Source organism: Zalophus californianus, chromosome 4 (assembly GCF_009762305.2).
Source record: "Zalophus californianus isolate mZalCal1 chromosome 4, mZalCal1.pri.v2, whole genome shotgun sequence".
Lineage (NCBI taxonomy): Eukaryota > Metazoa > Chordata > Mammalia > Carnivora > Otariidae > Zalophus > Zalophus californianus.
The window spans coordinates 27,446,333-27,458,361 of record NC_045598.1 but is presented as its reverse complement, the minus strand read 5'-3'; the positions used below and the strand labels follow the sequence as shown (position 1 = coordinate 27,458,361).

Sequence of the window (12,029 nt, the reverse complement as noted above, 5' to 3'; positions counted from 1 at the left end):
TTTTGGCATTTCAATGTTGCACCCCCGTATCAGATATATGTTGGTGTATCTGGATGTAGAATTCCTTTTTTTTTTTCCTTTAAACATTTTATTTATTTGTTTGACAGAGAGGGAGAGAAAGAGCACACTAGCAGGGGAACAGCAGAGGGAGAGGGAGAAGCAGGCTCTCCGCTGAGCAGGGAGACTGATGTGGGACTTGATCCCAGGACGCTGGGATTATGACCTGAGCTGAAGGCAGTCAATTAACTGACTGAGCCACCCAGGAGCCCCTGGATGCAGAATTCCTTACAGTGGAGTCATTGAGTCAAATTTTGATATATATCATCCCATTGTCCTTTAAAATAGTTGTACCAATTTACATGCTGAATTACAGTTTGTAAGAGTTCCTGTTTCTTCTTGTTCATAAGAGATACTATCAAACCTTCTAATTTTTGCCAATATGTCAAAAATGGTATCTCTTATTTTGATTTGTATCTCTTTAATTACAAATGAGGTGAGGGGTGCCTGACTGGCTCAGTCAGTGGAACATGTGACTCTTAATCTTGGGGTTATGAGTTCGAGCCCCGTGTCGGTTGTACGATTACTTAAAAATAAAATCCTAAAAAAAAAGAGAGAGATGAGGTTAAGCGTTACTTTTGTTTATTAACCACATATGTTCATTTTTTCTTTGAACATACCCTTTCCCCATTTTACTCTTGAGTTGTTTCTTTTTTTTTTAAATTTTTTTATTATGTTAATCACCATATATTACATCATTAGTTTTTGATGTAGTGTTCCATGATTCATGTTTGTTCATAACACCCAGTGCTCCACGCAGAATGTGCCCTCTTTAATACCCATCACCAGGCTAACCCATCCCCCTACCCTCCTCCCCTCTAGAACCCTCAGTTTGTTTTTCAGAGTCCATCATCTCTCATGGTTCGTCTCCCCCTCTAACTTACTCCCCTTCATTCTTCCTCTCCTGCTATCTTCTTCTTTTTCTTTTTTCTTAAAATATGTTGCATTATTTGTTTCAGAAGTACAGATCTGTGATTCAACAGTCTTGCACAATTCACAGCGCTCACCGTAGCACATACCCTCCCCAATGTCTATCACCCAGCCACCCCATCCCTCCCACCCCCAAGCACTCCAGTAACACTCAGTTTGTTTCCTGAGATTAAGAATTCCTCATATCAGTGAGGTCATATGATACATGTCTTTCTCTGATTGACTTATTTCACTAAGCATAACACCCTCCAGTTCCATCCATGTCGTTGCAAATGGCAAGATCCCATTCCTTTTGATGGCTGCATAATATTCCATTGTGTATATATACCACCTCTTCTTTATCCATTCATCTGTCGATGGACATCTTGGCTCTTTCCACAGTTTGGCTATTGTGGACATTGCTGCTATAAACATTGGGGTGCACGTACCCCTTCGGGTCCCTACATTTGTATCTTTGTGGTAAATACCCAGTAGTGCAATTGCTGGATCGAATGGTAGCTCTAATTTCAACTGTTTGAGGAACCTCCATACTGTTTTCCAGAGTGGTTGCACCAGCTTGCATTCCCACCAACAGTGTAGGAGGGTTCCCCTTTCTCCACATCCCCGCCAACATCTGTTGTTCCCTGACTTGTTAATTTTAGCCATTCTGGCGGGTGTGAGGTGGTATCTCATTGAGGTTTTGATTTGGATTTCCCTGATGCCGAGCGATGTTGAGCACTTTTTCATGTGCCTGTTGGCCATTTGGATGTCTTCTTTGGAAAAATGTCTGTTCATGTCTTCTGCCCATTTCTTGATTGGATTATTTGTTCTTTGGGTGTTGAGTTTGATAAGTTCTTTATAGATTTTGGATACTAGCCCTTTATCTGATATGTCATTTGCAAATATTTTCTCCCATTCTGTCGGTTGTCTTTTGGTTTTGTGGACTGTTTCTTTTGCTGTGCAAAAGCTTTTTATCTTGATGAAATCCCAATAGTTCATTTTTGCCCTGGCTTCCCTTGCCTTTGGCGATGTTTCTAGGAAGAAGTTGCTGCGGCTGAGGTCGAAGAGGTTGCTACCTGTGTTCTCCTTTAGGATTTTGATGGACTCCTGTCTCACATTTAGGTCTTTCAACCATTTGGAGTCTATTTTTGTGTGTGGTGTAAGGAAATGGTCCAGTTTCATTCTTCTGCATGTGGCTGTCCAATTTTCCCAACACCATTTGTTGAAGAGACTGTCTTTTTTCCATTGGACATTCTTTCCTGCTTTGTCAAAGATAAGTTGACCATAGAGTTGAGGGTCCATTTCTGGGCTCTCGATTCTGTTCCATTGATCTATGTGTCTGTTTTTGTGCCAGTACCATACTGTCTTGATGATGACAGCTTTGTAATAGAGCTGGAAGTCCGGAATTGTGATGCCGCCAGCTTTGCTTTTCTTTTTCAATATTCCTCTGGCTATTCGGGGTCTCTTCTGGTTCCATACAAATTTTAGGATTATTTGTTCCATTTCTTTGAAAAAAGTGGATGGTATTTTGATGGGGATTGCATTGAATGTGTAGATTGCTCTAGGTAGCATTGACATCTTCACAATGTTGGTTCTCCCAATCCATGAGCATGGAACGTTTTTTCATTTCTTTGTGTCTTCTTCAATTTCTTTCATGAGTATTTTATAGTTTTCTGAGTACAGATCATTTGCCTTTTTGGTTAAATTTATTCCTAGGTATCTTATGGTTTTGGGTGCAATTGTAAATGGGATCGACTCCTTGATTTGTCTCTCTTCTGTCTTGTTGTTGGTGTATAGGAATGCCACTGATTTCTGTGCATTGATTTTATATCCTGCTACTTTACTGAATTCCTGTATGAGTTCTAGCAGTTTTGGGGTGGAGTCTTTTGGGTTTTCCACATACAGTATCATATCATCTGCAAAGAGTGAGAGTTTGACTTCCTCTTTGCCGATTTGGATGCCTTTGATTTCTTTTTGTTGTCTGATTGCTGTGGCTAGGACTTCTAATACTATGTTGAATAGCAGTGGTGAGAGTGGACATCCCTGCCGCATTCCTGACCTTAGGGGAAAAGCTCTCAGCCTTTCCCCATTGAGAATGATATTCGCTGTAGGTTTTTCATAGATGGCTTTTATGATATTGAGGTATGTATCCTCTAACCCCATACTCTGAAGAGTTTTGATCAAGAAAGGATGCTGTACTTTGTCAAATGCTTTTTCTGCATCTATTGAGAGGATCCTATGATTCTTGTTCTTTCTTTTGTTAAGGTATTGTATCACGTTGATTGATTTGCGGATGTTGAACCAGCCTTGCAGCCCAGGGATAAATCCCACTTGGTCGTGGTGAATAATCCTTTTAATGTACTGTTGGATCCTATTGGCTAGTATTTTGGTGAGAATTTTTGCATCCATGTTCATCAAGGATATTGGTCTGTAATTCTCCTTTTTGATGGGGTCTTTGTCTGGTTTGGGGATCAAGGTAATGCTGGCCTCATAAAATGAGTTTGGAAGTTTTCCTTCCATTTCTATTTTTTGGAACAGTTTCAGGAGAATAGGTATTAATTCTTCTTTAAATGTCTGATAGAATTCCCCTGGGAAGCGATCTGGCCCTGGGCTTTTGTTTCTTGGGAGATTTTTGATGACTGCTTCAATTTCCTTAGTGGTTATAGGTCTGTTCAGGTTTTCTGTTTCTTCCTGGTTCAATTTTGGTAGTTGATACATCTCTAGGAATGCACCCATTTCTTCCAGGTTATCTAATTTGCTGGCATAGAGTTGCTCATAATATGTTCTTATAATTGTTTGTATTTCTTTGGTGTTGGTTGTGATCTCTCCTCTTTCATTCATGATTTTGTTGATTTGGGTCATTTCTCTTTTCTTTTTGATGAGTCTGGCCAGGGGTTTATCAATCTTGTTAATTCTTTCAAAGAACCAGCTCCTAGTTTCCTTGATCTGTTCTACTGTTCTTTTGGTTTCTAGTTCATTGATTTCTGCTCTGATCTTTATTATTTCTCTTCTCCTGCTGGGTTTAGGCTTTATGTGCTGTTCTTTCTCCAGCTCCTTTAGGTGTAGGGTTAGGTTGTGTATTTGAGACCTTTCTTGTTTCTTGAGAAAGGCTTGTATTGCTATATACTTTCCTCTCAGGACTGCCTTTGCTGTATCCCAAAGATTTTGAACAGTTGTGTTTTCATTTTCATTGGTTTCCATGAATTTTTTTTAATTCTTCTTTAATTTCCTGGTTGACCCATTCATTCTTTAGTAGGATGCTCTTTAGCCTCCATGTATTTGAGTTCTTTCCAACTTTCCTCTTGTGATTGAGTTCTAGTTTCAAAGCATTGTGGTCTGAAAATATGCAGGGAATGATCCCAATCTTTTGGTACCGGTTGAGACCTGATTTGTGACCTAGGATGTGATCAATTCTGGAGAATGTTCCATGGGCACTAGAGAAGAATGTGTATTCCGTTGCTTTGGGATGGAATGTTCTGAATATGTCTGTGAAGTCTATTTGGTCCAGTGTGTCATTTAAAGTCTTTATTTCCTTGTTGATCTTTTGCTTAGATGATCTGTCCATTTCAGTCAGGGGGGTGTTAAAGTCCCCCGCTATTATTGTATTGTTGTCAATGTGTTTATTCGCTTTTGTTACTAATTGGCTTATATAATTGGCTGCTCCCATGTTCGGGGCATAGATATTTACAATTGTTAGATCTTCTTGTTGGATAGACCCTTTAAGTAGGATATAGTGTCCTTCCTCATCTCTTATTACAGTCTTTGTTTTAAAATCTAGTTTGTCTGATATAAGGATTGCCACCCCAGCTTTCTTTTGGTGTCCATTAGCATGGTAAATGGTTTTCCACCCCCTCACTTTCAATCTGGGGGTGTCTTTGGGTCTAAAATGAGTCTCTTGCAGACAGCATATTGATGGGTCTTGTTTTTTAATCCAATCTGATAGCCTGTGTCTTTTGATTGGGGCATTTAGCCCATTTACATTCAGGGTAACTATTGAAAGGTATGAATTTAGTGCCATTGTATTGCCTGTAAGGTGACTGTTACTGTATGTTGTCTGTGTTCCTTTCTGATCTATGCTGCTTTTAGGCTTTCTCTTTGCTTAGAGGACCCCTTTCAATATTTCTTGGAGGACTGGTTTCGTGTTTGCAAATTCCTTTAGTTTTTGTTTGTTCTGGAAGCTTTTTATCTCTCCTTCTATTTTCAATGACAGCCTAGCTGGATATAGTATTCTTGGCTGCATATTTTTCTCTTTTAGTGCTCTGAAGATATCTTGCCAGTCCTTTCTGGCTTGCCAGGTCTCTGTGGATAGGTCTGTTGCCAATCTAATGTTTCTACCATTGTAGGTTACATATCTCTTCTTCCGAGCTGCTTTCAGGATTTTCTCTTTGTCTCTGAGACTCGTAAGTTTTACTATTAGATGTCAGGGTGTTGACCTATTACTATTGATTTTGAGAGGGGTTCTCTGTGCCTCCTGGATTTTGATGCCTGTTTCCTTCCTCAACATTAGGGAAGTTCTCTGCTATTATTTGCTCCAATATACCTTCTGCCCCTCTCTCTCTCTCTTCTTCTTCTGGGATCCCAATTATTCTAATGTTGTTTCATCTATCGTATCACTTATCTCTCGAATTCTGCCCTCGTGATCCTGTAGTTGTTTCTCTCTCTTTTTCTCAGCCTCTTTATTTTCCATCATTTGGTCTTCTATATCACTGATTCTCTCTTCTGCCTCATTTATCCTAGCAGTTAGTGCCCCCATTTTTGATTGCACCTCATCAATAGCCTTTTTGATTTCGACTTGGTTAGATTTTAGTTCTTTTATTTCTCCAGAAAGGGTTTCTCTAATAACTTCCACGCTTTCTTCAAGCCCAGCTAGTATCTTTAAAGTCATGATTCTGAACTCTAGGTCCGACATCGTACTAATGTCCGTATTGAGTAGGTCCCTGGCTGACGGTACTACCTCTTGTTCTTTTTGCTGAGGTGATTTTTTTCGTCTTGTCATTTTGTCCAGAGGAGAATAGATGAATGAGAGAACAAAATGCTAACAGGTTTACAACGTCCCCAGCAAATATGCTGTATACAAATCAGAAAAGACCTGAAACCAGGGGAAAAGAAAGGGAAAGAAAGGAAAAAGAAAGAGAAAAAAAAAAGATAAAAAGATAAAAACAAAAACAGAACAATACAAAAAAAGCAGAATATGATCAAATATGATCAGGCGAGTGCATAGATCAGTGCCACACACTAGATTTTGGGCGTATTTTGGTCTGTTAGAAAAAAGTGCCTCCTAAAATTTTAAAGGAAGAAAGACATATATGTACAAAATAAGGGTTGATACAATGAAGGGATGGAAGATGACTGTAAAGATGAAAATTATAAAAGATTTTATAAAAGGACTTGATAAGATAAGAAGTTGTTTGAAAAAAGAAAGAAGAAGATTTAAGAAAAAAAAAAAGGAAAAAGGGAGAGAATGTGATCAGGCAGGAGACTAGAACAAAGCCATACACTAGTGATTTAGGGTATATTTTGATCTGTTAGAAGAAACTGTATCTCAAAATTTTAAAGAGAGAACAACTTATATATATATGCCAAAAATAAGGGTAACTACTATGAAGGGATAAAATATGACTCTAAAAATGAAAAATAAAAAATGTTTTTTTTTTAAAAAGGGATTGATAAGATGTTGGTTGAAAAAGGGAAAAAGAAAAATAAAAAAAACAGTTAACAAAAATTAACTTTGTTGAACTAATGAATCATGGTAAAAAAAAAAAGCCATGAATTCTATGTGCAGTATTCCCCTAGCGCTGGAGTTCTCCCGTTCTCCTTGATCGGTAAACTTGGTCTTGGCTTGCTGGCTGTTCGTGCTGATCTTCTGGGGGAGGGCCCTGTTGCTGTGGTTTCCAAATGTCTTTGCCGGAGGCTGAATTGCCCCGCTCTTGTCCGTCCAGGCTAAGGAAGCTGCTCGGGTTTGCTCTCAGGAGCTTTTGTTCCCTGCAAGCTCTCGGTACAGCTTTGGAGGACCAGGGCAAAAATGGTGGCCTCCCAATCTCCACCTGGAGGAGCTGAGAACTCGGGGCCTCGCTCCTCAGTGTGCCCCCAGAGAAAAGCAGTCACTCCCGTGTCCCCGGTCTCCGGCCGCACTCCGTGCTCACCCGGCCTGTGACCGAGCGTTGCTATCTCTGGCACCCGACCCCGTGTGGAGTCTCCAAACCCAGCAGATCTCTGCGGTGCGTTCCTGCGCCGCTCCTCCCTGGGAAGGAAGGGGAGTCTCCCCGGCTCTGCCGCTTGTTGGGTCCCTGCTGGAGAAGCAGTGGCCCGACTGGGCTGCAGATCACAGTTTATGGCCACCCTGAGCTGAGAGCCCGCGCCTCGGCTCCGTCTCTGCAGCCGGCTTCCCCGCTCCGATACCTGGGAGCTCTGGCGCACTCAGGCACCCCCGGTGTCTCTGTGACCCCGAGGGTCCTGAGACCACACTGTCCCGGGAGGATTCCAACCCCTGCTTAGCCACTGCAGCGACGTCCCTCAGCCGAGCCAACTTCTAAAAGGTCCGATTTTGTGCTCCGCGGCTCTAGCACTTGCCAGAAGTGGCCCGCGGAGGCCCCTCCCCCGCCATCTATCCTCCCGAATATCGCCTTGGATTCACTTCTCCGCACGTCCTACCTTCCAGAAAGTCGTCGCTTCTCTGTTCAGAGTTGTTGCTACTCTCCTCTTCGATCTCCTGTTGAGTTCGTAGGTGTTCAGAATGGTTTGATCCCTATTCAGCTGAATTCCTGCGACCAGACGAAATCTAGGTCTCCTACTCCTCCGCCATCTTGCTCTGCCGAGTCCGAGTTGTTTCTTTTATTCTTTAATATTACCAATGTTGTGGTGCCTGGGTGGCTCAGTCGTTGAACGTCTGCCTTCAGCTCGGGGTCATGGTCCCTGAGTCCTGGGATTGAGCCCTGCATCGGGCTCCCTGCTCAGAGGGAAACCTACTTCTCCCTCTCCCACTCGCCCTGCTTGTGTTTCCTCTCTCGCTGTCTCTCTCTGTCAAATAAATAAATAAATCTTTAAAAAAAATATGTAATATATGAGTAGATGTAGTTTTGCTTCTTAAATAAATAAACAATAATAATATAATCAATGTTGTCCTTCATGGCTTCTGAGCCAGAGATTTTCAGAGTCCTACTTTTCCACCCCTTTTTTGCCCTCTTTAATAACTTTCTAATCTCTGTGTAGTATATTATCCCAGGGTGTAGAACATCACTATGAGAGTTCTCTTTTATACTTCAGTTCGTAATAATCCTTATTTGTTAAGATAACAAAAGCCTGGAGTACTAAGGTCTCTGGTTTTCCTTTGAGGATGTGACCAGAACACTTCTGGAGTTGCCTGGAATGCACACTTCCATGATTGCAGTAGGTAGTTGGTCATTGTGTCTACAGCATTTCTTCACATTTCTGTTCAGGTGAAAAGCTTCAGGTGCTGAAAGCCAAACTACAGGAAGCGATGAAACTCCGTAGGCTTGAGGAGCGCCAAAAGCGCCAGGCGTTGTTTAAGTTAGATAATGAAGATGGATTTGAAGAAGAGGAAGAGGAGGAAGAAATGACGGATGAGTCGGAGGAAGATGGAGAAGAGGGAGATTTAGAGCAAGAAGAGGAGGAAGAAGGCAATCAGGAGGTTCTGACAACTATTTAATTTTGTTACTCAGTCAGGATGGGTAAGGAAAGAGGAAATCAGATTTGAATAAGAGTAGAGTAAGCATGTTCAATCATGTAAGAGATTTTAGGGGCAGAGATGACGTAAGTAGCTCCGAGGTACCATAGTCCTAGTGCATTCAGTTCCATCAGTGCCTTTGGCTACTGGCCGTTCGCGGGCCCTAGCCTTGGCCTCTACCTGTTAATCTACTTATTGAAATATATGACTAAAATGGAAACAGCTTTGTATTCATAGATGCTTTTTTTTTTTTTTTAAGATTTTATTTATTTATTTGACACAGGGAGACAGAGTGAGAGAGGGAACACAAGCAGGGGGAGTGGGAGAGGGAGAAGCAGGCTTCCCGCCAAGCAGGGAGCCTGATGCGGGGCTCGATCCCAGGACCCTGGGATCATGACCCGAGCCGAAGGCAGATGCTTAACCAGCTGAGCCACCCAGGTGCCCCCTTAGATGCTTTTATCTTTGTTGTGTATGTAGTTTTCTCTATTCAGAATGAACAGTAGTCTTAACCTTGATCAGGTGGAGGTCTGGAATAAGTTCTCAGGCAAGCTGAGATTTTCCTGAGTTTCTTTCTTTGCTGCGGAGGGTAATTATAAAAGGGCCTCTTGCCCTTGTTCCACAGTATTGTTTTCTGCCTAGGTAAGACAGATGATGATAGGGTTTTGGGTATTTTGAAAAAGAAAAAAGCCACCAAAAAAATAATAGAAAAGAAAAAGAAAAGCCCCCGTGTTGGAACTCTGAAGTCACTGCAAGAGTTGGCTCATGTTTATCCCTGGGTCAAGAAAGAAGGGAGTCTGAATGTCTGAACTGGGCTGCGTGTCACAGTCTGTTTTTGGTCTGAGGCTACTAATTGTGCCTCAGTCTCAGGCTAATTATTTAACCTCTCATTGCCTCAATAAAATGATAATCCAGTCTTCTTTGACAATCTTGTAGCAAGTTGGGGAGGGTAAAAGGTAAAATAAGTATAAAAGAGCTCTAGAAGTGTCAGGGAAAGTTATGTTGCTCCTAATGGTTAGACCAAGCTTCCTTTAGGTTTACCTTTTCAGATCTAAGATGTGACCTGTCACCAAGCAGCCATATATCAGGCTAACAGCATATTTGTTTTTAAATTTTTGGACTTTTTTGTTCTGGGGCGGCATGATTGGTGAAGATTGCAGAATTCCTTCTCAGTAGTGAAGAAACGGAAACCAAAGACGAGAAAGAAATGGAGAAAGACAACAGTGATGGCAGCAGTAACATTGACAAGTCAGTTGGTCTTCTCTCTGTCCCCAAACCTCTGTCATCCGAGACCTTACTTCTATTTAAGGACAACTCTTCCAAGATGGGGTAAGTAATTCTCTCTAGGGAAAGATAAGATTCCCTTATGTTTGCCCCTCTCATAAGAAGCAGAAACATGGGCTCCTGGGTGGCTCAGTCTGTTAAGTGTCCGACTTTTGATTTCTGCTCAGGTCGTGATCTCATGGGTCATGGGATGGAGCCCCGTGTCTGGCTCCAGGCTCAGCAGGGAGTCTCCTTGGGATTCTTTCCCTCTTCTCCCTCTGCCCCTCCCCTCACTAGTGTGTGGTCACACTCTCTCTCAAAAAAATAAGTCTTAAAAAAAAAAAAAGCAGAAACAGATAAAACAACTGACCTTCTTATTTTGTAGTTACTTTCCTAGTGAAGAAAAATCAGAGACAGATGAAATCTCAGGGAAAAGGTCTAGCAAACTGGGTAAGTAGTAACTCCCACGCAGAACTTTTCTTAGCTCCTCTAACTTTGGTACTTCAGGACTACAATTCCGTAAGATTCCATTTTTTGGAACTCTAGTAGACTTTTCTCAGTCTCCCCTGTGGCAATGAAAGGAATTTATGAGTTAGAAAATTCTTCTGAAAGGAATTTACAAATTAGAAGATTTTTCTTGGTTCTGTTTTTGAAAACTTACAGTTTCCTTACAGTTGACCATGGACATATAATAGGTCCTTAGTAGTGTGTGTTGATTAAGTGAACTGTGAAACATTTCTGTCATAAGTAGATGAAAGGAAGATGTATACGTGAGTGGATAATGGGGAGAGTGATCACAGGCGTTAGGCAGGGTGAGAGAAAGATGGGAACTTCCAGGTGTCACTTAGCTCAGTGATAAACCTCGATGGTATAATGCTATCTTAGTACTATAATTTACCTTCGACTTCATGTTTTAGAACATATAACTTGAGAGGTTTGCCTATGAATGTTACCTGACAGTTTCATTCTCAATTCTTTGTCCTAAACAGATCCACCTCATTTCTAGAATCATGTACTTAAAAGTTATTTCTCTTTCCTTAGATGAAGATGATTCATGTTCATTGCTAACAAAGGAGAGCAGCCGCAATAGCAGCTTTGAGCTGATTGGCTCCACGATTCCATCCTATCAGCCTTGCAATAGACAGACAGGCCGTGGGACCAGTTTTTTCCCTACAGCAGGAGATTTCAGATCTCCTTCCCCTGGGCTATTTCGAGCCAGTTTGGTCAGCTCAGCTTCTAAGGTAAGATGATAATTGTTTTCTAATCTCCTCCCCCTTTTACTTCCCACCCTGCTAAATTAAGTGTGTCCAAGCCAACCAACTCCCAGCACATTATGTATGTTCAGTTTAAAGCAACCACCCCCTGTGTGTATTAAAAACAAGCCTCATTCGGTGTTCTTACTTTCCTGAAGATGTTTTTCTTTATTCCTCTCTTGACTATGCATTGTCCTCCTCAACTGTAATTGCCTGAGAATGGATAAAATCCTGCAAATAGCAACTTCTGTTGTTGTCATGACAGTGAATGACAATTATAAAATGTTTTGTTTTTGTTTGGTTTTGTTTTGGTGCCAGAGTTCAGGAAAGCTGTCTGAGCCTTCACTTCCCATAGAGGATTCCCAGGATCTGTATAACGCCTCCCCAGAGCCTAAGACACTTTTCCTAGGAGCCGGAGACTTCCAGTTTTGTTTAGAAGATGACACTCAGAGCCAACTGTTGGATGCAGATGGGTAGGTAGTTTTATGTTTCTGTGGGTGGGATGGTGCTGGGTACTGCTTAATTTGTTTAAAAATAAAGTGAGCTTCTGTTGCTCCATCTGTGCTTTCTCTTCTGAGAAAGAGGTGTACAGACCATTAGTATTACATTCTGCAAGTTTGAACAAAGGCCTTCCAGAAAATAAAACGTAAATAGTCCTTGCTGGCATTCTGATCCTTCGATCTCTGCTTTACAGATCCATGGCACATTACGTGGACATAACACCAAGTTCTACTCTGGCACTGTTTGAACCAAAAATTACCCTTTACCCCTTTACCTTTCAAATAGCATTTATTCTTTTATTAAACTCCCTTCCTGTTTAGATTATCACAAGGCTACAGTCTTCTGGTTTGGAATTCAGCATTTTT

The 12,029-nt window shown here is 41.4% G+C and overlaps 1 protein-coding gene across 1 annotated transcript in view; it reads left to right on the top strand.

The window, feature by feature from the left end:
• The window catches only part of CLSPN (claspin), a 40,321-nt gene that overhangs the window by 15,718 nt on the left and 12,574 nt on the right, over window positions 1-12,029 (top strand). Inside the window, exons 10-14 of the mRNA XM_027604964.2 lie at window positions 8,403-8,614; window positions 9,801-9,976; window positions 10,296-10,360; window positions 10,952-11,151; window positions 11,482-11,636. Coding sequence (XP_027460765.1) covers window positions 8,403-8,614; window positions 9,801-9,976; window positions 10,296-10,360; window positions 10,952-11,151; window positions 11,482-11,636 — 808 coding nt within the window. The remainder of the gene's footprint in view (window positions 1-8,402; window positions 8,615-9,800; window positions 9,977-10,295; window positions 10,361-10,951; window positions 11,152-11,481; window positions 11,637-12,029) is intronic.